We start from the raw sequence: 26362 nt of genomic DNA, 5'->3' as shown, positions 1-26362 counted from the left end.
AAAGTGAGGTTACCCTCTAAACAGAGAGAGAGGATTAACATCTGTTTAACTCACCAACTGCTGCCCACATTTAAGATTTTACACTTCTACCCACATGGGCACATTTGGTCCATCAGCAGGGCTCTCTGTGCCTTCCTGTGCCTTCTACTCATAAACACTTTCTTTTAAAGCATTTTGTAATATTGCTATCTTATACTTAAATGTTACAAAATCTAGTGAAAAGGGAACTTTTTATGCAAAGTAGGTAAAATGTCCTTGGACAATAAATAAAGACAAATCATAAAACAAGAAACTGCTGTTAAGTCAGCAGGAGACTAGAAAGTAAAACAGGTAAAGTTCTGCACAGATCCTCCCCAGACTGCTTCTCAAGTATCTTTAAAATGATGGTTTCCGGCTAGAGAGATGGCTCAGCAGTTAAGACCACTGACTGCTCTTTCAGAGGTGCTGAGTTCAATTCCCAGCAACCACATGGTGGCTCACAACCATCTGTAGTGGGATCCAATTAAAGAGAATGACAGTGTACTCCCATACAATAAAATAAATAAATCTTTTTTTTTTAATGGTTTCCACCTAAGAGAAAGGAAAGAAAGAGAACATATGCTGTTTGAGGGGGAAAGCTTAGGCATGAAAGGAAAACAAAATGGAATCCCAAGACACAAGACACTCAAAGCCTTTGTTCCAAAACAAGACTGATGAAAAGAAAATGGCCGATGCCCACATTCTCTGTGCTGAGTCTGTAATAAGGGATTATGTGGATTTTCTTTCTTTTGCTTTGTGAGCTTCTTCACTCTGGCAGTTTTGAAGAAGCCTCTGCTGGATGGTGGGGCAGACACATCTATGCTGCCTTGGCTCAGGAGCCACACAAGCCTCACACAATACACACCTGGGTAAGGAGAATGTTATCAAACAGCAGCTGCGTCTCCGACTGGTCCTTAGTGATGTCGGCATTGGCATTCATCCCAAAGACTTCTGGTGCTGGGATCAGTGGCAAAGTCTTTGTGTAGTTGATGTAGCTTTTGTGCTGCAAAGATGAGTGGAAGAAGTTGGGAGGTTAGACACATCTGTGAGGTCGAGCTTGGCTTGGATACAATGCTTTTCAGTCCTCAGTGGTGGAGTGGATGAGCCTACAAGACTGAAAACTGCATGCTTTCCCTTCCTTTCAGCAGGGACAATGATTAAACAACCATGGGTAAATTTAGAGAGGAAAGTTTAATGTCTAACTATTATAATATTTTTAACAAGAAAAGAGATGTCTAGGAATATAGGTAATATGGAGGAAGATGTCAGCAGGAGATAGAAACTGATCATCAGGTGGACAGCATGAAGTCTGTTCCGAGGACTTCTTTGCTGAAGCCAGAACTCCAGAACAGAGGTCTGCCTCCATTTCCTTGTGCTTAGAACTGAGCAGCTCTGCCTAGAGTTGATTAGACCTCCAGAAAGTACCTAGAGGCTGTGTGGGGAGCTGACAAATCCCCCAGGAAGCACCAGGAATCAACAGCTCACTTCCTTTCCTAAGCCTAAACTCCATTTCTACATAAGTCCTTTAAGTACTTAAAGGGATTCCATTTTGTTTTGCTTGCAAGCCTAAGCCTTGCCTCCAAAACAGCAAATGTCTTCTTCCTTTCCTTTCTCTTAGGTGGGAACCATCATTTTAAAGATACCTGAGAAGCAGTCTGGGGAGGATCTGTGCAGAACTTTACCTGTTTTATTTTCTAGGTTCCTGCTGATTTAACAGCATTTGTTTTGAAAGAGTAGTAAACTCAGTGCTCCAAGGTATGCTAATCATAAAACAGATAGTGACATTCCTCCACCCACCCGCTTCCTGTGTTCAAAGAGTGTTAATTCAAAGAAAGTCACCCTGATCATTACCGGAAGCTGCAATGCAAATGTGCTATTGTTAGGGGCTCTTAGAAACTGTCTTGAGAGTTAACAATTACCAGGTATTCCTTGTGACACCTGTGACTTTGTACTTCCTTGTGACTCTTATCTGGTATTTTTGGTATTTTCCAACAACGCCCTTCCCACCTCCTTGAGTTGTGTTTTTTTCCTTTAAATACCCCCTTTCTCAGCTACTCGGGGCGCCACAGTCCTCTACCCCTGCGTGGTGTATGACCATGGTCCCGAGAGCGCTCTTGAATAAAAATCCTCTTGCAATTTGCAACAAGACCGTTTTCTCGTTGGTGATTTTGGGGTGTCGCCTCACCTGAGTCAGAACGTGGGGGAGTCCTCACGTTGTGGGTCTTTCAGTTTATTTTATGATTCATCTTTATTTACTGTCCAAGGACATTTTACCTAGTTTGTGTAAGTCCCCAGCTAAAAGCTCATTGGTCTGTATTCCCCGGGCCTCTACTCTGCTCCATCCTTTGTCTCCTCCCCGTCTCTCCTCTCTCACCATCTACAATCTCTCCGAAGCCCCCATCTATAAGGCTATAAAAAAAAAAAAAAAAAAAAAAAAAAAAAAACACAAAAAAAACAAACAAAAAAACCACCTCTCTAAAACGCCCCCTGTAGGCCGTGTGTGGATTTCATTCTCCACCTGGAAAACCAGTGACTGAGCAGTTTTGGTGGCTGCCAGGTCTCCAGGGCACTGGTCTCCCATGACAAGCTTACTGAGAACTGAGAAAGGTCTATCACTCTCCAAGACACCCGACATTTCTGTATTGCTGGACAAATTTCGTATTACATGGTTTTGGTGATTTTTTTTTTTTTCTTTTTGATGTGTGTGCTGAGGTGTTTTTGTTTTTTTAAGGTTTTTGTTTATTTTTAGGTTGGTTGTTCTTTTTTGTTGTTGTTGCATGGGTTTTTGCTTGTTGTTTGTTTCTTTTCTTTTCTTTCTTTCTTTTTTTTTTTTTTTTTTTGGTGTTTTGTATTTGTTTTGTTTTGTTTTTAAGACAGAGTTTCTCTGTGTAGCCCTGGAGTCCTGAAACTCCCTCTGTAGACCTGGCTGGATTCAAACTCAGAGATCTGCCTGCCTCTGCCTCCACAGTTCTGAGACTAAACATGCACACCTAGAACTGTTTAATTCTTGCTTTCGCCCCCTCAGTGCTAGGATCCTAGGTGTACCTTCTACACTTATCTTCCTGATGTCTATTCTAAGTTTATCATAACTAAAATAATCTTTTCTGTTTATTCCAGTTTACACTCATCATGGAAAATAGACCTAAATTTAGACATAAAGGTTACCTAAAGTTTGTTATCCTGAGATACCCATCATTAATATATATTTATATGAACATGTATCAAAATTTATATTTACTGAATCTGAATAGATGGTCCAATAGTTAAGAGCATGTGTTACTCTTGCAGATGACCAGGGTTCAGTTCCCAGGAGCCACAGCAGGTAACTCACAACAACCTAAAACTCCAGTTCCAGGGGAATCAATTCTGGCCACTTCTAGTATTGCACACACATGAAGACTTACATATATAGGTAAAACACTCATACACATAAAAATGAATAAATCTTAAAATAAAGAACTTACTCTTCTTTTTTGTTTGTTTGTTTTTTGTTTTTTAGAGATAGGGTTTCTCTGTGGAGCCCTGGCTGTCCTGGAACTCTCTTTGTAGACCAGGCTGGCCTTGACCTCAGAAATCCCCCTGCCTCTGCCTCCCAAGTGCTGGAATTAAAGGCGTACACCACCACGCCCAGCTAAGAACTTACTCTTAGAACATGTTTTCACTGATTCTCATATAATCATACACTAATAGTTTTATGATGTAGGTCATGTCACATACATGTCCCTTCACTTCTTTTTTTTTTTTTTTTAACTCCCAACAACTCATTATTGTTCTTGTTACCCCAGCATCAGCCCTAGATGATGGGTTTGGGTTATCAAGTTATTTTGCATAAAGCTTGTGCATGCATTCTCATGTTCATCCTTAACACATGTTATTTGACTCTGGAAATCAAATGGGAAATGACTGGAGCACAATGGAAAGCCTTTGAAAGCAACTATGTGTATTATTCTGAAGGCAGTACCTGGGGCTGGAAGGAAAAGCAAAAGAGATCAGGCCTTGGGCCACACTGCTTCTCTGCCTTCTGCTTTGGCTGCCTTTGTCAGGCCCATCAACCTTAGTGGATCTGCCTCCTTGTTTGTAAAGAATGATACAATGTTAATTTGATGCTGCTGTGAGATTACTTAGGACTAACTAAAAATAACTGTGATATGAATGTTATTTATTACTTCTAACATTTTATGATCCCCATAGTGTGCATACTCATTTTAATTGTGACAAGGTATTTTTATGCAAACACCAAGTTCACAGTGATAACATCTCAGGTCATCAAGAAAATTATCTCCCATCACAGTAAGTAGGAAACTCTAACCCCCTTTGCTCTCTGAGTATGGTCTGTTCATCTACAGATTAGAAAAGCATGGGAAATCACCATTAAAAACCATGTTGTCAGTTCCTAGGAGTGTCATGTTTTTCTGCTCTTAAAGGGGACTTACATCACCAGAGGGAGGGACGAAATAGATGCCACTAGAGTCAAATTTGTATTGTGGATTTTCAACTAATTCTGTGCAGAAGAATTTGTTGAGAATGCTGCGCAGTGTGCGCCGATCCCAGTCGTCTGTCACCCGGCCTCCATAATTACATTCCCCAGTCATGTAGCGGAGAGCATCGTAAGGAAGTTCCTAAAATTGAGAACTACAGTGAGATACTAGTAGCACAGGGCATGGAAGAGTGTCCCCATTTGGCTACCACCGTTAAACTAAACGTCTTCCTCAAAGTTGGCAACTACAGGACCTCCTTTTATATACCTTCCTGCTAATTATTGCTGATGTCCCTATGATCTTTCTCTTATTTTATTTCGTTTCCTCTCAGCCAATGCTCAGACCAAAACTCCTGTTATTCTGCTGTGACTTGTTTAATGATCAACCATATAATTTGAATTTGTAACATTTTAAAACTACTATTGAGGGTCTTAGTTGTGCATATTTCATCAACATTTGTTCTAACATAAGTCAAGATTTCCCTTCTCTATTCTCTGTTTAATATCTAAATCATCTCACTCCTTTCTCTTCCAGAGGTATTACACCTCTGCCTTGTTCCCTACTGAGGTTCAATTCTTAGAGTTGCTTGCCTGGTCTTCTAGATTACTTTTCTGTGGCTGTAATACAGGGACTAAAATCAGAAGAGTTGTAGCACAACCTGAAGCCAAGGCTGGGAGCAGATTTGCTACTGTCTACCTGGGAGGATGCTACAGGCACTCGGGCTTTTGGTGACTCCAGGCGTTTGTTGCCTCATGACAGTGTAATTTCATCACACTTCCTACTTATCAGATCTGTTTTCCAAGTGTCTGTGTGTGTGTGTGTGTGTGTGTGTGTGTGTGTGTGTGTCTTGGCCTGCAGATCAGGATGTAGCTTTCAGCTTCTGCTCCACTACCATCCATGTTCTCTATCATAATGACAATGGACTAAGCCTCTGAAACTGTAAGCAAGCCCCCATTAAATGTTTTCTTATATAAGAATTGCCCTGGTCATTGTGTCTTTCTATAGCAATGGAACACTGACTAAGAGAATATTCCTTTTCATGGTGACCAAGTGCCTCTTGATGCCTACTTTACTGAGAGTATTTTTATCACTAATGAATATGGGATTTTGTCAAAAAATTTTTTTCTGTTACTACTGATAGGATCTTGTGTTTTAAATTCTCTTTAGCCTGTTGATACAAACGGTTTAATTTTTAAGTGATAAACAAAACTTGCATACTTAAATGCATTTTAATTAACTCCTCATTATAGATTATATTGTAAGGTAAAATATATTTTCCAGATATTCAAATTGCTAACTACCAATATTCCTCACTGATTCTGCATAATTATCTTAGCTCAGATACATCCCCCTCTGGTATCTATTTTGCCTTATTATTAGTTCCTTTCCTTCCTGGAGGTCTGACTACAAGGAAACAATGAGTCCCACTCATGATTTATTTGAATGTTTCTGCCACTTGAACTCTCCATCTTTAGTGGTTTCTCGTTTGCTTTTATGGATATAGAAGCCTAAGTTGCAAGTTTGATAGTCCAGTGATAGATTTAATTAAAGATACCAGCTGAATTTGAATAAGATTCTGCCAAATTTTAGACAACTTGCTTTCCGGGGTGGGAAGAGGTAGAGCTCCCTACTCTCCTGGGCACTTGCAGTGATTTACAGAACAGGTTTTCCAAGTTTCAAACTTGTTTGTACCCAGTTAGCAAAGAGTAAATAGGACATGCAATCATGCTCAATGTGTTATGTTCCCAAGAGAGTGGGAAGGCAAGGCAGAGAAAGAGGGAGAGTAAGGGGGAATTCCAGTAGAATGGAGGGGAGGGGAAAGGCTGGGAGGGAGAGAAGAAAGGGGAAGAGGTACTGTGAAAAGTACCCTAGAGGTTGAGGTGGAACATCTCAAGTTCCAGGCCTACCTGGCCTACAGAGTAAGTTCAAGGCTAGCCTGGGTGAGGAAATCAAATGGTGCCTCACGGGAAAAGAAAAAAACAAAAAACAAAAAACAAAAAACAAAAAACAAAAAACAAAAAACAAAAACCAAGCATTGGGATGGTGATGCATGGCCTCAATTCCAGTATTCTGAGGCAGAAGAATTTCTGTGAGTTCCAGGCCAGCCAGGGGTATAGAGAGAGACCCTATCTCAAAACGGAAACCAAGCAATATAAGCCCCAGAGAGAATCAGCCTCAGAATGAAGAAAGCACGGGTGACATTGGGCTCCCAGGCCTCCTTCCAGGATCTAGTTGTCTTTTTAAATAGTTTTAGATAGTTTGTTTCCAGGCTCAAAATTAAAGATTCCACTTCTCAAAAAATGAATTCACGCTCCAGAAGAGAAAACTGGTAATCTTTATGCCCCACCCCACTTACTAACCCAGCTGATTTATACTATTTTCGTGATAAATATAACATCATTACTGTTTAAACATCCACAGATGGCTATGTGCCAAAATACATGATAAAACACAGGCTCCTAAGAGAGGAACTGACATCCTAACTAGCTCCTAAAGCAGTTATAATTTCCTGTTATAATAACTTACTATTTAATAGGCTATTGGGAACTGCCTTGCAATTTATTCCATAAGAACAGAATTAGTCATAAGTCCCTGCTCACTGCACCAATACTTAGAACATGATAAAGAGCATAACAGGTAAGGCCCTTGCTGTGATGTCTGTAGTACCTCATACTGGTCCAGGAACATGTGGAGTTGCTGCACACTGATTCTTAGATCTGTCTCATTGAATTCGTAAGGAATATTCCACCCTAGGGGTCCGAATTTTCGTCTCTCTTGTACCAAAGCATGAAAGAAACAGAGGCCATAAAGCAATTTCTTGAATTCCTCCTGTAATGAGAAGAAATTGTCCCATGGCATTATTTTTCTGTGAACATTGCATCCAACTTACGAAGTTTTTTAATTACTATAGTCATATTCCTTTGCTTATAAATGATATGAGGCTCTTTTCTCCATTCCTCTCCCTTCCATCCCCCCAAAACCCTAATACACAAGTGTTTTTCTGCAGGTCTCTTGGACAAAAATCTGGTCAATCACCCTCAAGTCCAATTGGAACACATGGCTGTGTATACTAAGTTTGTAGGAAACAGAGCAAGCCCATCTAATTTAAATTTTACAGGATTTTTTTTTTTGAGAGTGGCGTATTCTAACTGAAGCAACACAACACAAAAATTATGAACTCTATATATAGTCCCAGACTACTGTGGAAGAATTTCAAAGGAGGTAATATGACCTAAATTGGCAGGTCCCTAACTTCAAGAATACAGAATGCTAACAGCAGAGATGGAGGTAGGACTGCATAATGACTTCTTCAGACATTGAAACTGCTATGCTAGTAGTCAACTTGCTCCCCTCCTCCCTGGTGAAGGCTATGGGAGGCAGTCATCCTCACTAAGAAGAGATCAATGGGCCATCAGAGTTGACACTCATAACAGCTGAAAACTGTGGGAAAATGCAAAACTCAGATGTGAAAAAGGAGCAGAGGTTAGAATATCAGAGGGAAAGACCAGGTACTCAGCCAAGCAGTGGGCCCTCCTAGTGGGAATCCAGAGGAGGAAGGGATGCTGGTAAAGACAACATGTACCATTGATTGAGGAAGCCTCCCAGTCAGAGCCAGTCTGAAGGGTACACTGGAGAGCCTGGAACAGACTAGATCAGAAGTGTGGTGGGTTGGGGGTGAGGGGGAGTATTACCTCAAACCCATGCCCAGATCAAAAAATTCCCAGCTAAGATCAGGAATATTTGCCCCTTTCTGTTTCAAAACCACTCTGAAGTGAATGGTACCAACAGCTGCGAGCTGTGTCACAGGTCATGAGAAGGAGGATGGCAGCTCATTCTCTTCCCCTGATAGGATGCTACCTGCCAGCCAGTCACATTGGGTGAGAGTGTGGAGAATCCATAGCCTGCATTTGTAATAACAACGAAGTAGTAATTAACATATTGTGTCATACCTCCCAATTTCTGACTCAAGATCTTCTTGCAACTGGAAGTAACTATAGGACACTTTATTATTTAACAAAACCCCACTCCAGCACCGGGATGCTTTGCCCATGGAGTCTCCGGATACCCTCAAGGACCCACACAGGATCACCCACAGGATCCTAAGACCTCTGGTGAGTGGAACACAGCATCTGCTCCAATCCAATCGCGCGGGACTTGAGACTGCATTAACTAGGGAAGCAGTTAACCTGGCCTGATCAGGGGCACAAGTCCCTTCTGGTCTATTCCAGCACCAGGGTTCCTTGTGCACGGAGTTTCCGGACACCCCCAAGGTCCTCACAAGACCCTCCATGGGATCTTAAGACCTCTGGTGAGTGGAACACAACCTCTGCCAGGAGGCAGGTTTGATCACCAGATATCTGGGCACCTTCCCTGCAAGAAGAGAGCTTGCCTGCAGAGAATACTCTGACCACTAAAGCTAAGGTGAGAGCTAGTCTCCCATATCGGCTGATAGAGGCTGACAGAGTCACCTGAGGAACAATCTCTAACCAGAGACCACTATAACAACTAGCTTCAGAGATTACAAGATGGCAAAAGGCAAACTTAAGAATCATACTAACAGAAATCAAGACCACTCACCATCATCAGAACGCTGCACTCCCACCCCACCTAGTCCTGGGCACCCCAACACACCCGAAAAGCAAGACCCAGATTTAAAAGCATATCTCATGATGATGGTAGAGGACATCAAGAAGGACTTTAATAATTCACTTAAAGAAATACAGGAGAACACAGCTAAACAGTTAGAAGACCTTAAAGAGGAATCACAAAAATTCCTTAAAGAATTGCAGGAAAACACGACCAAACAGGTGATGGAATTGAATAAAAACATCCAAGACATAAAAAGGGAAGTAGACACAATAAAGAAAACCCAAAGTGAGGCAACACTGGAGATAGAAACCTTAGGAAAGAAATCTGGAACCATAGATGCGAGCATAAGCAACAGAATACAAGAGATGGAAGAGAGAATCTCAGGTACAGAATATTCCATAGAAAACATCTGCACAACAATCAAAGAAAATACAAAATGCAAAAAGATCCTAACTCAAAACATCCAGAAAATCCAGGACACAATGAGAAGACCAAACCTACGGATAATAGGAGTTGATGAGAATGAAGACTTTCAACTTAAAGGGCCAACAAATATATTCAACAAAATTATAGAAGAAAACTTCCCAAACCTAAAGAATGACATGCCCATGAACATACAAGAAGCCTACAGAAGTCCAAATAGACTGGACCAGAAAAGAAATTCCTCCCAACACATAATAATCAGAACAAAAAATGCACTAAATAAAGAGAGAATATTAAAAGCAGTAAGGGAGAAAGGTCAAGTAACATATAAAGGCAGGCCTATCAGAAATACACCAGACTTTTCACCAGAGACTATGAAAGCCAGAAGAGCCTGGACAGATGTTATACAGACACTAAGAGAAAACAAATGCCAGCCCAGGCTACTATACCCAGCCAAAGTCTCAATTACCATAGATGGAGAAACCAAAGTATTCCACGACAAAACCAAATGCACACATTATCTTTCCACGAATCCAGCCCTTCAAAGGATAATAACAGAAAAAAACCAATGCAAGGATGGAAATCACTCTCTAGAAAAAGCAAGAAAGTAATCCCTCAACATACCAAAAAGAAGACAGCCACAAGAACAGAATGCCAACTCTAAGAACAAAAATAAAAGGAAACAACAATTACTTTTCCTTAATATCTCTTAATATCAATGTACTCAATTCACCAATAAAAAGACATAGACTAACAGACTGGCTACACAAACAGGACCCAACATTCTGCTGGTTACAGGAAACCCATATCAGGGAAAAAGACAGACACTACCTCAGAGTGAAAGGCTGGAAAACAATTTTCCAAGCAAATGGTCTGAAGAAACAAGCTGGAGTAGCCATTCTAATATCGGATAAAATCGACTTCCAACCCAAAGTTATCAAAAAAGACAAGAAGGGACACTTCATACTCATCAAAGGTAAAATCCTCCAAGAGGAACTCTCAATTCTGAATATCTACGCTCCAAATGCAAGGGCAGCCACATTCATTAAAGACACTTTAGTAAAGCTCAAAGCACATATTGCACCTCACACAATAATAGTGGGAGACTTCAACACACCACTTTCATCAATGGACAGATCGTGGAAACAGAAACTAAACAGGGATACAGTGAAACTAACAGAAGTTATGGAACAAATGGACTTAACAGATATCTATAGAACATTTTATCCTAAAACAAAAGGATATACCTTCTTCTCAGCACCTCAAGGGACCTTCTCCAAAATTGACCATATAATTGGTCACAAAACAGGCCTCAACAGATACAAAAATATTGAAATTGTCCCATGTATCCTATCAGATCACCATGGACTAAGGCTGATCTTCAACAACAACATAAATAATGGAAAGCCAATATTCACGTGGAAACTGAACAATACTCTTCTCAATGATAACTTGGTCAAGGAAGGAATAAAGAAAGAAATTAAAGACTTTTTAGAGTTTAATGAAAATGAAGCCACAACATACCCAAACCTATGGGACACATTGAAAGCATTTCTAAGAGGGAAACTCATAGCTCTGAGTGCCTCCAAAAAGAAACTAGAGAGAGAACACACTAGCAGCTTGACAACACATCTAAATACTCTAGAAAAAAAGGAAGCAAATTCACCCAAGAGGAGTAGACAGCAAGAAAGAATCAAACTCAGGGGCGAAATCAACCAAGAGGAAACGAGAAGAACTATTCAATGAATTAACCAAACGAGGAGTTGGTTCTTGGAGAAAATCAACAAGATGGATAAACACTTAGCTAGACACACTAAAGGGCATAGGGACAAAATCCTAATTAACGAAATCAGAAATGAAAAGGGAGACATAACAACAGATCCTGAAGAAATCCAAAACACCATCAGATCCTTCTACAAAAGGCTATACTCAACAAAACTGGAAAACCTGGACGAAATGGACAAATTTCTAGACAGATACCAGGTACCAAAGTTAAATCAGGATCAAGTTAACAATCTAAACAGTCCCAAATCCCCTAAAGAAATAGAAGCAGTCATTAATAATATCCCAGCCAAAAAAAGCCCAGGACCAGATGGGTTAAGTGCAGAGTTCTATCAGACCTTCAAAGAAGATCTAATTCCAGGTCTGAACAAACTATTCCACAAAATAGAAGTAGAAGGTACTCTATCCAACTCATTCTATGAAGCCACAATTACTCTGATACCTAAACCACAGAAAGATCCAACAAAGATAGAGAACTTCAGACCAGTTTCCCTTATAAATATCGATGCAAAAATACTCAATAGAATTCTCGCTAACTGAATCCAAGCACATATTAAAGCAATCATCCATCCTGACCAAGTAGGTTTTATTCCAGGGAGTAGGGATGGTTCAATATACGGAAATCCATCAATGTAATCCACTATATAAACAAACTCAAAGACAAAAACCACATGATCATCTCATTCGATGCTGAGAAAGCATTTGACAAAATCCAACACCCACCCATTCATGATAAAAGTGTTGGAAAGATCAGGAATTCAAGGCCCATACCTAAACATGATAAAAGCAATCTACAGCAAACCAATAGCCAACATCAAAGTAAATGGTGAGAAGCTGGAAGCAATCCCACTAAAATCAGGTACTAGACAAGGCTGTCCACTCTGGCCCTACCTATTCAACATTGTACTTGAAGTCCTAGCCAGAGCAATTCGACAACAAAAGGAGATCAAGGTGATACAAATGGGAAAAGATGAAGTCAAAATATCACTTTTTGCAGATGATATGATAGTATATATAAGTGACCCTAAAAATTCCACCAGAGAACTCCTAAACCTGATAAACAGCTTCAGTGAAGTAGTTGGATATAAAATTAACTCAAACAAGTCAATGGCCTTTCTCTACACAAAGAATAAATAGGCTGAAAAAAAAAATTAGGGAAACAACACTCTTCTCAATAGTCACAAATAATATAAAATATCTTGGCGTGACTATAGCTAGCTAAGGAAGTGAAAGATTTGTATTATAAAAACTTCATGTCTCTGAAGAAAGAAATTAAAGAAGATCTCAGAAGATGGAAAGATCTCCCATGCTCATGGATTGGTAGGATCAACATTATAAAAATGGCTATCCTGCCAAAAGCAATCTACAGATTCAATGCAATCCCCATCAAAATTCCAACTCAATTCTTCAACGAATTAGAAAGAGCAATCTGCAAATTCATCTGGAATAACAAAAAACCTAGGATAGCAAAAACTCTTCTCAAGGATAAAAAAGAACCTCTGGTGGAATGACCATGCCTGACCTAAAGCTTTACTACAGAGCAATTGTGATAAAAACTGCATGGTATTGGTATAGTGACAGACAAGTAGACCAATGGAATAGAATTGAAGACCTAGAAATGAACCCACACACCTATGGTCACTTGATCTTCGACAAGGGAGCTAAAACCATCCAGTGGAAGAAAGACAGCATTTTCAACAAATGGTTCTGACACAACTGGTGGTTATCATGTAGAAGAATGCGAATTGATCCATTCTTATCTCCTTATACTAAGGTCAAATCTAAGTGGATCAAGGGACTCCACATAAATTCAGAGACACTGAAACTTATAGAGGAGAAAGTGGGGAAAAGCCTCGAAGATATGGGCACAGGGGGAAAATTCCTGAATAGAACAGCAATGGCTTGTGCTGTAAGATCGAGAATAGACAAATGGGACCTCATGAAACTGCAAAGCTTCTGCAAGGCAAAAGACACCGTCAATAAGACAAAAAGGCCACCAACACATTGGGAAAGGATCTTTACCTATCCTAAACCAGATAGGGGACTAATATTCAATTTTATATAAAGAACTCAAGAAGGTGGACTCCAGAAAATCAAATAACCCCATTAAAAATGGGGCTCAGAGCTAAAGAAAGAATTCTCACCTGAGGAATACCGAATGGCTGAGAAGCACCTGAAAAAAATGCTCAGCATCCTTAAACATCAGAGAAATGCAAATCAAAACAACCCTGAGATTCCATCTCACACCAGTCAGAATGGCTAAGATAAAAAATTCAGGTGACAGCAGATGCTGGCTAGGATGTGGAGAAAGAGGAACACCCCTTCATTGTTGATGGGACTGCAAGCTTGTACAATCACTCTGGAAATCAGTCTGGTGGTTCCTCAGAAAATTGGACATAGTACTACCAGAGGATACCGCAATACCTCTCCTGGGCGTATATCCAGAAGATATTCCAACTGGTAAGAAGGACACATGCTCCATTATTTTCATAGCAGCCTTATTTAAAATAGACAGAAGCTGGAAAGAACCCAGATGCCCCTTAACAGAGGAATGGATACAAAAAATGTGGTACATTTACACAATGGATTACTACTCAGCTATTAAAAAGAATGAATTTATGATATTTCTAGGCAAATGGTTGGACCTGGAGGGCATCATCCTGAGTGAGGTAACACAATCACAAAAGAACTCAAATGATATGTACTCACTGATAAGTGGATATTAGCCCAGAAATTTAGTATACCCGAGATATAAGAGACAATTTGTACAACACATGAAACTGAAGAAGAATGAAGACCAAAGTGTGGACACTTTGCCCCTTCTTAGAATTGGAAACAATCACCCATGGAAGTAGTTACAGAGACAAAGTTTGGAGCTGAGACAAAAGGATGGACCATCTAGAGACTGCCATATCCAGGGATCCATCCCATAATTAACCTCCAAACAATGACACCATTGCATACACTAGCAAGCGTTTGTTGCAAGGACCGTGATATAGCTGCCCCTTGTGAGACTAGGCTGGGGCCTAGCAAACACAGAAGTGGATGCTCACAGTCAGCTAATGGATGGATCACAGGACCCCCAATGGAGGAGTGAGAGAAAGCAACCAAGGAGCTAAATGATCTGCAACCCTGTAAGTGCAACAACATTATGAACCAACCAGTACCCCGGAGCTCTTGACTCTAGCTGCATATGTATCAAAAGATGGCCTAGTCGGCCATCACTGGAAAGAGAGGCCCATTTGACATGCAAACTTTATATGCCCCAGTACAGGAGAATGCCAGGGCCAAAAAATTGGGAATGGGTAGGTAGGGGAGTGGTGTGGAGGCTATGGGGGACTTTTGGGATAGCATTGGAAATGTAATTGAGGAAAATATGTAATAAAAATATTAAAAAATGAAATATTATAAAAGCAAAACAAACAAAAAAACCCAAAAAAACAAAAAACAAAACAAAACCCAGAAACATCACAGAAAGGACTAAATTTTATCTCACAGCATAAGGTCCCTTCACAGAATACAATTGAAAAAGAAAATAGAAAACAGGGAGATATAAAATCAACCAAAAAAAGAAATGAGATAAAATGAAACAGGTCTGACAAAAGAGAGGTACAGACCAAAAGAAAGGTAAATGACTAAAGACATTGACTAAACATGCCAATATTACTCTGAATTATTTTGCACATATTGAATCATTGATTAAGTCAATAGTTAATTGTTGGAATCCAGATGTCTTAATGTAAAAGAAAAGACAAACATGAAGTGAAGACAGAAAAGAATGAATTTGGAAGATGCTGTAAAACTGAAAATTCTGGCGTGTAGTTTTCATGCCTAGAGGACATATACGTATATTTGTATGTTTGCATGCCTATAGATTTTCTTTCCTTAATTTTTGTTGTTGCTGTTGTTGTTTTTACATAGGGTCTCTCCATTTAGCCCTGTCTGTCCTAGAACTCAATACACAGACCAGGCTGACCTCAAACTGACAAAGATCTATGTGCCTCTACACAGTGCTGGGATTAAAGGTGTGTATCATCATTCCTGGCTGTTTCTATATTTAAGTACCAAGGAAGTCATCTAATATCCATTGAGTTCTCCAACACCATTAACCATTCAGAAGAAGCAGAGCTCTTTGGAAAAATGTCTGGCTCTGTGACAGAATCATAAAGATTCCATGATGAGTCTGGATTATCTTACATTAGAAAGTAAGAGCTGCTAACAACATAGAATTCCTAAAGCTGAAATACACACAGAAAACAGGTTAATGGAGATCTTTTGACTAAATTGGAATAATGTGAGTATAAAATTTTTGATCAATCAATTGCAAATCATTGGGGGGAATCAGTAAACCCTATGTCCACACCCATATCGGAAGAAGCCACTGCTTAGAGTAGTAAAGCCAAGCGTTGAAGGTTCCAAGTGCTGCAACTGGGGAATAACCACTTAAGGACCAACTCAATGAGGTGAGAATGCTCAATAGATACTAAATATGAATGGAAGATGGAACACCCCTCCTCCCCAACATGAAAGAGAAAACCAGTAATTAAGCAGTGGAGAAATTAATCAGTGTCTCTTTAGTTAATCAAAATTAGTTTCATCCACTAAGACACAGCATCACCTACCTAAAAATTTGGCTAAGAATTAAAAGAAAAGAAAAGAAAAGAAAAGAAAAGAAAAGAAAAGAAAAGGAAAGGAAAGGAAAGGAAAGAAAAGAAAAGAAAAGAAAAGAAAAGAAAAGAAAAGAAAAGAAAAGAAAAGAAAAGCCTGAATCCAACTGTTAGGAGAATGTCACACAGCTTCTGAATGAGGAAAATCCCATGTTAACACAGTATCATGAAGTACGTTCTTCAGAAAGGACAGTGTTGTAGGCAAGAAGGGCTGAGGGAATGCTTCAAGTTAAAGAAGCAGACTCCTGGAAGCAAGCTCAGAGGCACAGCCCTTGCCAAGCCTGCCCAGGCCTGGGTTTGGGCTCCAGCACCACAGGGATGAAGCATAAACAGCATGAAGAAGGTAAAACAGACATAAGAAATAATCATGACACTGAACCTTACACCAATTCTCACACAGATGACGAAATGATGCTAGTAGCTGACAACACTGAACCACATGAGAGAGTGACAGTTACATTTACAATGAGTAAGAACAATACCAAGGTAAGTCAATGTCCCTATTCATAAAACATACATAAATACATCTAATGTGGGACCTGCAGGTCCCATGTACCCCAAAATACCTATGAACATGACCTAAAACAAAATTTTAAACATTCTGAGAGTTTTGGGTAACTTGACTACAAGGCTTGCAGGTATGAACTTTGTAGGTATCAGCATCGTGTCTCTATGTTAAAGGATTAGAAATTTCCGAAAGTATTCAAGGATAAGGGGTCTACACACACACACACACACACACACACACACACACACACACACAGAGGCGGGAGAGACAGGGAAAAAGAGAGAGAGAGACATAGACACAAAGACAAAGAAACACAGAGGCACGGAGAGACTAATGTGTATATGAATCGATATTAATGCATGTGGGTACATAGAAAAAACAACAAACCAACTGGTATAAAAATTAATAGCAGGTGAAATGAAGAAGGACATAGATTGTTCCTTATACTATTTTTATATTTTCAATTTTCCTATAAGTATAAAAATCATTCTCAAATAAAAAGTTAAAATATAAAGTTTTATGGAATTTAATGAGATTTTATTTTGGGTTGGAACTGTTTCATAAACATCTCTACTTCTAAAATGTTTTTACTATGGGAGAGACCCTTTAATCTAAATGAAAGAGAAGGTAGGTTACACTTACAAAGGGGGCTCTATTCAGTCTCCCATATGGAGAGATAACTCCATATGATAGACTAACTCTGGGAATCACCAGCTTTCACCAAGTCTTATCAATACAAAAGCCAGCCATACACACAGGTCCTAGAGGCTTAGGACAAGGTTGACTTAGTTCTGAATGAATTTGTGTTGATTTCTTTCTTTTTTCTTTTCTTTTTTTCTTTGTGTGTGTGTGCATGTGCACATACAAATTTTTGCTTAATGAAAGTACTTTAGTGTTTTCTCAATGTGGTACATCTACACAATGGAGTACTACTCAGCTATTAAAAAGAATGAATTTATGAAATTCCTAGGCAAATGGATGGACCTGGAGGGCATCATCCTGAGTGAGGTAACACATTCACAAAGGAACTCACACAATATGTACTCACTGATAAGTGGATATTAGCCCCAAACCTAGGATACCCAAGATATAAGATACAATTTGCTAAACACATGAAACTCAAGAAGAATGAAGACTGAAGTGTGGACACTATGCCCCTCCTTAGAATTGGGAACAAAACACCCATGGAAGGAGTTACAAAGACAAAGTTTGGAGCTGAGATGAAAGGATGGACCATGTAGAGACTGCCATATCCAGGGATCCACCCCATAATCAGCATCCAAACGCTGACACCACTGCATATACTAGCAAGATTTTATCGAAAGGACCCAGATGTAGCTGTCTCTTGTGAGACTATGTCGGGGCCTAGCAAACACAGAAGTGGATGCTCACAGTCAGCTAATGGATGGATCACAGGGCTCCCAATGGAGGAGCTAGAGAAAGTAGCCAAGGAGCTAAAGGGATCTGCAACCCTATAGGCGGAACAACATTATGAACTAACCAGTACCCCGGAGCTCTTGACTCTAGCTGCATATGTATCAAAAGATGGCCTAGTTGGCCATCACTGGAAAGAGAGGCCCATTGGACAGGCAAACTTTATATGCCCCAGTACAGGGGAACGCCAGGGCCAAAAAGGGGGAGTGGGTGAGTAGGGGAGTGGGGGTGGGTGGGTATGGGGGACTTTTGGTAAAAAAAAAAAAAAGAAAGTACTTTAGTGTTTTCTCATGTTGTGCACTTAAGTAATGTTCAGACCTCACGACTATGAGCTTTCGAAAGGCAAAACTTATCAAGGTTCATAACCCTTCATATAATAGAGCCCTTCGATTTTTAATTACAGCAAAACACCATGAAACAATTTTAGGTCACAGACACTCAGACAGATTTCTAATCATGAAAACAGTGGGTATTTTCCCTGCTTGCCTGGTAGCTCCAGAAAAGACCCTTATGAGTTCCATCAATTGAGGAGGAAAACCATTTTGGCTCTCATTATGGTTATATGAAGGAAATGTTTTTATGTTTTAATTTAGAGGGATGTTTCCAGATAGCAAAGGGCTCAGTTCATATCCTGGAACAGGTTCTCCAGCCTTGCAGATTTGCACTGGGAATGACTTACAGCTGATTCTCTCAACAGAAGCCTACATTATTAATGATACTCCATAATATCTCAGCTGAGCAGGATTGGGGCTGGTGGTAAAATTAAAATAAAATATTAATAAAATTGACTTCAGCACAGTCAATAACCAGTAACCAAAACCAACTGTGCTGCAGAGCAGGGGGTCTATTTAATTTGTAGTTTTACTCTATGCCCACATCCTTGATCACAAGGGGCCACTTGAATTGCTTTACAGGGCTGGGATGACAGGACTTAGCCATCACTAACAGGCTTTTTGCAGCTGCCAAAGAATTCAGGGTCAGAGATGGGGTCCATGAGGTATGATCGGATGATATTAGCCCGCAATCCTTTCGGTGCTTCATTGGTCATTTTTACTCCATTCTGCAGGACCGACACAGGGAAATTTGGAGATGGGTAACTCGTCAGCCAGATTCGGAAATCAGGGTGTGTTGATTCTGCGCTTAATTCCTGTGAGAAAACAAATCACAAACAAGTGTGAGTAAGATGCAAGGAATCATCTCCATGTCTGTAAGGAACAGTCTGGAAAGGGAAAGAAACATCTCTAAACAGAGATGGAATTGTTGCAACTTAAGCAGAAGCCCAACATTCATTGCTGAGTCACCACGCTTCACTGAGAAGGCCCAGAGTGTTGTCACTCCACTGACAAAATTAAGTCACATGACTATACAGCTTACACAAGTGCTATGTAGTTCAGCATTGGCTCAAAGATTAAACCCTTCTTAATGGGTTCATGCCTGCACTGATGTTTCTTAAATATTTCAAAAATATTCAACCACAGCTAGATTAAGACTAACCCCCTCCTCTTGCTGCAGCCAGATTTGGGAGTTAAGCGGCCAGTGAAGACAAACCAATACTACTCCAAGCTGGAATTATTTGTTTAAGAGAGAAGGGTGTTTTAATGGGTAAGAACTAATGTATGCTGAAGCCTTAGTATTTATCAATACTACCTCTATAGTGAACCCTAGAGGTCACAGAGCCCTCCATTAGCACTGTGATGTTAAGGCCTAGGAATAGCTACTTAGGTCTTTTCCTCTGAGACACGGACATTCTGAAATATAATACAAGCACTCCTCGGTGTGAAGGTGTATTGGTTATGGGCAGATTGTATGTCTGCATTTTTTTTTTAGGTAAATTGTTTAATATGAACCCATGTTTATAGTGACCCAGTTACAACCTTAATCTGAAGCCTGCCAAATGAAAGAACAAAAATGAGACACTTGGGTGAGATGTATATGAAAATGAGACTGGGAGGTAACACACTAATAAATATATATCTGCATTTTTACCTCACAAACTTTCTCAAGAGTTGGCATCCAAGAGGTGGCAAGGTGACAGTTTTGAAGAACAACCCAGGTCCCATCCTTGACAGCTTTCTCTAACATCTTCATAGCTATGGGCCCTTGGCCTTGGCCCAGAGATAGAGAGCTAAGTTTTGAGCCCCCATATCCCTGTGTACAAGAACAACAAAGATGTCATTTTAGCATCATACATTGGTCCAAAGAGACATAGCCTAAGCATTTACTAATCAAAACTTAGATGAAATAGTATAGAAATGATCACCATGATAAGAGGAAAATTCTGAAGGCTCTTTGGATGTTGATATAAGATATAGAAAATAAAAAATATTTAAAAAGCCTTTCTAATAAAGGTGAAAATTAGAGGACACAGTTGTCATTTATCAACCCTGAAAACATGAAGCTAAGAAAGAAAACATGAGCTAGAAGATGAACTTGCCCAGTCACCTTGAGCAAGTGTCAGTTACTTTAGATACTCATAAAATTAGAAGCACAAAAGCTTTAACCACTGCCTGCCAGTCAGCAACTTCCTTCAGCAATGCTGTGGGGATGTTTCCCCAGCTTACCTGTGGCTTTTGGATTTCCTCATTTTAGGGGTAGTGGTCCCCAGATTCCTAGAAGAGACCCCCGGTGACAGAGGCAGTGGAAGAATGGGTCTTGGTCCCCCTCCAACCTCATTGCATATAGTCACTGTTTTAGGATTTTACTGCTGTGAACAGACACCATGACCAAGGCAGCTCTTATAAGAACATTTAGTTGGGTCTGGCTTATAGGTTAAAAGGTTAATAAGTCTATTATCATCAAGGTGGGAGCATGGCATTGTCCGGGCAGGCATGGTGCAAGAGGAGCTAAGAGCTCTACATCATCATCTGAAGGCTGCTAGAAGAAGACTGGCTTCTAGGCATCTAGGATGAGGGTCTTAAGCCCACACTCATAGTGGCATACCTCCTCCAAGAAGGCCACACCTACTCCAACAAGGCCCAACAAGGCCGTACCTCCAAATAGTCCTTGGGCCAAGCATATTCAAACTTTCACAGTCACTAACTCTGTTGGGAAAAAAAAGGCACCTTGGTGGGGAAAAATGTAGAGGTAGAAACTGGAGACAATGCAGAAGGATGACAGACAGGGCAGGAGAATGGCAACATTGCCTAACACCAAAGAGATACACAGAGGAAACAGAGATCAAAAGGGTGTTGAAGCAATGTTGATTCGTAGAGATAAGCCCCATGTATAATAGACACTTGGAGCTACCTCCACTCTAGATATGCCACTACATCTCTTATCTCATTTCCAATATCCCTTCCCCAACTAGTGGCCAGCTTCCATTTTGCAATACTCAAGTCAATCCTCTACAGTCCAATTGGAATGACCTTACAAATGAATGGCCATGCTACATGAAGTATATCTATCTTTAATCATGGCATCCATATCTCAACACTTCTGAAACAATCAGAATGTTATATCAGACAGTCAGCACTCATACAAAATCCAGGCTATTCAAGTGCCAAGTAACCCAATAAAAACTAAATTTACTTTAAAGTCATGTAGCTTTCAGGAAGCTATCCTCTGTTTGCTTTAATATCCCTCACTATGAAATGGAGATGTAACCATTTACTTTAAAGTCTTCTGTCTTCTTTATAATTTCAAAGAGAAAAAAATAATAACATTTACCACCAAAGTTTACTGTAGGCCATGACCTCAGTCCACCAAAGTTCATTATTGGTCATAACCTCCATGCAAATGTTCCTGTCAGTTTTTTGAAACTGCCAGAAATTGCTTAGATTATACCAAAATGAGGAACATCAACTCAGAACCATCCAAAACCCTGTTCATTACTTTCTTCTTCTAGACAGAGTAGCATAAGAACACTTACAGCAAATTAATTTGAATGTTTTAAATTCTCTTACAAGTATAGACAATTGAGCATACTCTCCTGGCAGTGAGGTTATAATGTATAGCTGCTCTGAGAGTCAAAGAGGGCTGCCGTCCTTTAGAGGCTAGGAAGAGGGGTGTGACTAGAAGCTTCACGCTGGAGCTATTGCCTGAACTAAATCAACCAAGTCCATGTACTGGCGTAGATGCTGTAAATGTTGAAAGAAGCAAATGTTCCTCAACCCCCAATTTTACTACAGGTTGGTCTCAAATTCATGATCTTCCTGCCTCTTCCTCCTTCAGCAAATCCTAATGGCACATGCCACCACAACCAAAGATACCCAATTCTACTTTCACAAGTTGTGCAAGGAGCCACTTTAATGTAAGTGCTGCCACTGAGTATCATTTTCTTGGGACTCTGTCATGTTTCAGAATTCCAAGCCCTTCTTACAGCTGAGTGACAAGTTTTAGTTTTCTCTCATCTTTTAAGACATTGGTTAGAGCAAAAATTATTATAAAGGAACGTGACAGTGTCAGATAATATAATCTGCTGTGAAGTACCTGGTCATCAGCGAATTTCAGAAGAGCATTCATGGGATCTGCTCCAGGGGAGAGCACAAAGATCAACGGTGCACAACAGTTACTGTCCCCAAATGCCTTGGCCAAGTCAAAGGGGGGAGGCTCAATGAAAGGGCGCCCCAACTTCTTGATTATGAATTCCTGCAGCATCGGAATAACCTAAAAGGGACAAGAATATTTGAAAGAATAGTCAAAATAGTTACAACTTCCAGGAGTTTTAAAATAAAACCGTCAGTGAGTGTGCTAGCATATGCATGTGACCTCAGCACTGAGAGTCTACCAATTAACCAGTTCACAGTCAGGCTGCACTGCATCACAAGACCCTGTCTCAAAATAAAGTGAACTGGACTCCCCTGTATAGATTAGGTGCAAACAGTGGGAGTTCCAGGGTGTTATTCTGTCCATGAATGCCTTTCAAAAAAACAATTACAGATGATTCCAATAATAAGTGATGACTTGTAGGAGACAACAAATTCAAAGACCATTTCTCCCACTCTTATGATTCCTTATGTGTCTGTAGTTATTGATGTAGGGTTGAGGCCTTTTGGTATTAAAACACTGATTATATTCCCATCAAGGTTTGGGGGAAGCAGAGCTCTGTAAAAAAAATCACAAGCTATTTACTAAGAAACAAGCCACTCTGTATTGGCAGATTGTCTATCAGGACAATTTTCTTGGGGCCTGTTTGAAAAAGGCAAACTCTATGGCTTGGGGTCTCTGCAGGAGTGGATATGTGTTGATAGTAGGGACACAGTCAGCCTTATCTGTTCCATCCCCTGTTTCCCAGTGAGAAGCTATACCTGGCATTTCTCGGTTGTCATGCCAGTTAATTGTGACCCAGGTGTGACCTAAACAGGATGCATGACATGACTCTTGTTCCAATCTCAACAAACTACAGACACTCCCTTCAACTACAAACACTCCATCTTCTTGCTTGCACTTTGTCAGTGCTGATAGTTTCCTCTTAATAAAACATTGGAGAAGAAAGGCATCATTACAAAGCTTAGATCTGAAGAAGGAAAAACGAGGCAAACAGTTCAGCAGATACTAGTGTACTCATTTCCTGACAGGTCTTCCTCCGTCGTTATGCAGAGATCCATTTGTGATGCTCACTTAAGATGATTTTTTTCAACAGGTGAGAACAAAGCTACCAAATCATTTTTCTAGGTAAGTAAAAGCAAGTTTTATGCTGGGTTAAATTTATGACAATATTCTTCAGATTTATGTCACACCAATGAAGGAGATAAATCCGGTATTCCATGACAAGTGTGGGCATAGGATCAAGGACAATGTCTCCCCTTTGACTTCATAAGAACTGCATGCATACACTTGAAACTGAATGTGACAAGTCCAACACTGGGCTAATACAGCACCAGATCCCCTGACGGCATTTTTTATTTGTTTTGCTTGCCTTACTTTGCTAAATATTCGATTATCTCCTTTGTTTTTTTTTTCAGTACTTTTAAAGCTCTTTTTTCAATTTTTTATTATTTTCTTAATTTACAATTCAAATGGTATCCCAAATGTCTCTTATACCCTCCCCCCACCCTGCTGTCAAACCCACCCACTCCCACTTCTTGGCCCTGGTATTCCCCTGTATTGGGGCATATAATCTTTGCAAGACCAATGGCCACTCCTCTCAAGGATGGCCAATTAGGCCATCTTCTGATACATATGCAGCTAGAGACACAAACTCAGGGGGTACTGGTTAATTCATATTGTTGTTCCTCCTATAGGGTTATAGACACCTTTAGCTCCTTGGGTACTTTCTCTAGCTCCTCCATTGGGGGCTGTGTGTTCCATCCAATAGATGACTCTGAGCATCCACTTCTGTCTTTTCCAGGCACTGGCATAGCCTCACAAGAGTCAGCTATATCGGGGTCATGTCAGCAAAATCTTGCTGGCATATGCAATTGTGTCTGCATTTGGTGGTTGATTATGGTATGGATCCTTGGATGGGGCAGTCTCTCTATGGTCGTTCCTTCCCTCTCATCTCCAAAGTTTGCTGAACAAAATACGGATGTAAGGAGTTACAGAGACAATTATCTCCTTTGAATATAGGAACACCAAGCAGAATAAGGACTGGCCCACTGCAGTACTGAAATGCCAATAGACTCCTTCAAAGCCTCCATTAACACAGCTTCTTTAAAGATTCATATTTTTATTTCACACACACTTGCAGTTTTTGAAACTCACATTCCCTTTGATAACAAGTTACAGCTACAGATGGTCATATGACTAACATCATACATATAATCTATTTAATTACCTAACTTCAGCTTATGTCTTAAGAAGTAACGACCAAATGCACTTTTAACCCTGCTCTGAAACACAGATTTCTGCTCAAATTTTGAAGGCACAAATAGTAGCTCTCTGTTTCTTTATCTTGTTCTCACAAACTAATCAGTCCTGCCACACAGAATGCTGTGGGCATCTCCATAAGAGCTTAGTTAGCATAGAAGGAAGGTGTGAGTCAAACATGCCTGCTGTAGGAGAGAACACAGGCTACCTCAGAGGAAGGAGTAATGGAAAGCGTTCGTGAGACCCTCACAGTTATCAGCAGAATGGCTGTCATTATAGAAGGATGGGACTGTACAAATATATCACACTCCCCGCCCCCAGCCCAGGGTAACAATTCCACATGCCTGTAACATTCTTTTTTTTTTTAATTTTTTTTTCCATTTTTCCATTTTTATTAGGTATTTAGCTCATTTACATTTCCAATGCTATACCAAAAGTCCCCCATACCCACCCACCCCAACTCCCCTACCGACCCACTCCCCCTTTTTGGCCCTGGCGTTCCCCTGTACTGGGGCATATAAAATTTGCGTGTCCAATGGGCCTCTCTTTCCAGTGATGGCCAACTAGGCCATCTTTTGATACATATGCAGCTAGAGTCAAGAGCTCCGGGGTACTGGTTAGTTCATAATGTTGTTCCACCTATAGGGTTGCAGATCCCTTTAGCTCCTTGGCTACTTTCTCTAGCTCCTCCATTGGGAGCCCTGTGATCCATCCATTAGCGGACTGTGAGCATCCACTTCTGTGTTTGCTAGGCCCCGACATAGTCTCACAAGAGACAGCTACATCTGGGTCCTTTCGATAAAATCTTGCTAGTAATATGCAGTGGTGTCAGCGTTTGGATGCTGATTATGGGGTGGATCCCTGGATATGGCAGTCTCTACATGATCCATCCTTTCATCTCAGCTCCAAACTTTGTCTTTGTAACTCCTTCCATGGGTGTTTTGTTCCCAATTCTAAGGAGGGGCAAAGTGTCCACACTTCAGTCTTCATTCTTCTTGAGTTTCATGTGTTTAGCAAATTGTATCTTATATCTTGGGTATCCTAGGTTTGGGGCTAATATCCACTTATCAGTGAGTACATATTGTACGAGTTCCTTTGTGATTGGGTTACTTCACTAAGGATGATACCCTCCAGGTCCATCCATTTGCCTAGGAATTTCATAAATTCATTTTTTAAAATAGCTGAGTAGTACTCCCATTGTGTAGATGTACCACAATTTCTGTATCCATTCCTCTGTTGAGGGGCATCTGGGTTCTTTCCAGCTTCTGGCTATTATAAATAAGGCTGCTATGAACATAGTGGAGTATGTGTCCTTCTTACCAGTTGGGGCATCTTCTGGATATATGCCCAGGAGAGGTATTGCTGGATCCTCCTGTAGTACTATGTCCAATTTTCTGAGGAACCGCCAGACTGATTTCCAGAGTGGTTGTACAAGCCTGCAAGGCCACCAAAAATGGAGGAGTGTTCCTCTTTCTCCACATCCACGCCAGCATCTGCTGTCACCTGAATTTTTGATCTTAGCTATTCTGACTGGTGTGAGGTGGAATCTCAGGGTTGTTTTGATTTGCATTTCCCTGATGATTAAGGATGTTGAACATTTTTCAGGTGCTTCTCTGCCATTCGGTATTCTTCAGGTGAGAATTCTTTGTTCTGAGCCCCATTTTTTAATGGGGTTATTTGATTTTCTAAAGTCCACCTTCTTGAGTTCTTTATAT

The 26362-nt window shown here is 40.3% G+C and overlaps 1 protein-coding gene across 22 annotated transcripts in view; it reads right to left on the bottom strand.

Moving 5' to 3' along the window:
- Dnah7b (dynein, axonemal, heavy chain 7B) overlaps positions 1-26362 on the bottom strand; it is a 307481-nt gene that overhangs the window by 28797 nt on the left and 252322 nt on the right. For 21 of the 22 annotated variants that reach the window (XR_373250.4, XM_011238490.3, XM_011238488.3 and 18 more), the window contains 6 exons: positions 22329-22505; positions 19887-20048; positions 18847-19047; positions 7164-7325; positions 4452-4637; positions 884-1021 (listed from right to left, as the gene is read on the bottom strand). Coding sequence is in view for 21 of the 22 variants with exons in the window: in XM_011238490.3 (XP_011236792.1) it covers positions 884-1021; positions 4452-4637; positions 7164-7325; positions 18847-19047; positions 19887-20048; positions 22329-22505 (1026 nt within the window). In the remaining variant the exon portion in view is untranslated. The remainder of the gene's footprint in view (positions 1-883; positions 1022-4451; positions 4638-7163; positions 7326-18846; positions 19048-19886; positions 20049-22328; positions 22506-26362) is intronic. The other variant, XM_006495915.4, reaches the window with a different exon arrangement.

The sequence above is a fragment of the Mus musculus genome, chromosome 1 (genome assembly GCF_000001635.26).
Source record: "Mus musculus strain C57BL/6J chromosome 1, GRCm38.p6 C57BL/6J".
Classification (NCBI taxonomy): Eukaryota; Metazoa; Chordata; class Mammalia; order Rodentia; family Muridae; genus Mus; species Mus musculus.
The sequence above is the reverse complement of the archived record's forward strand: the minus strand, read 5'-3'. Positions and strand labels throughout refer to the sequence as shown.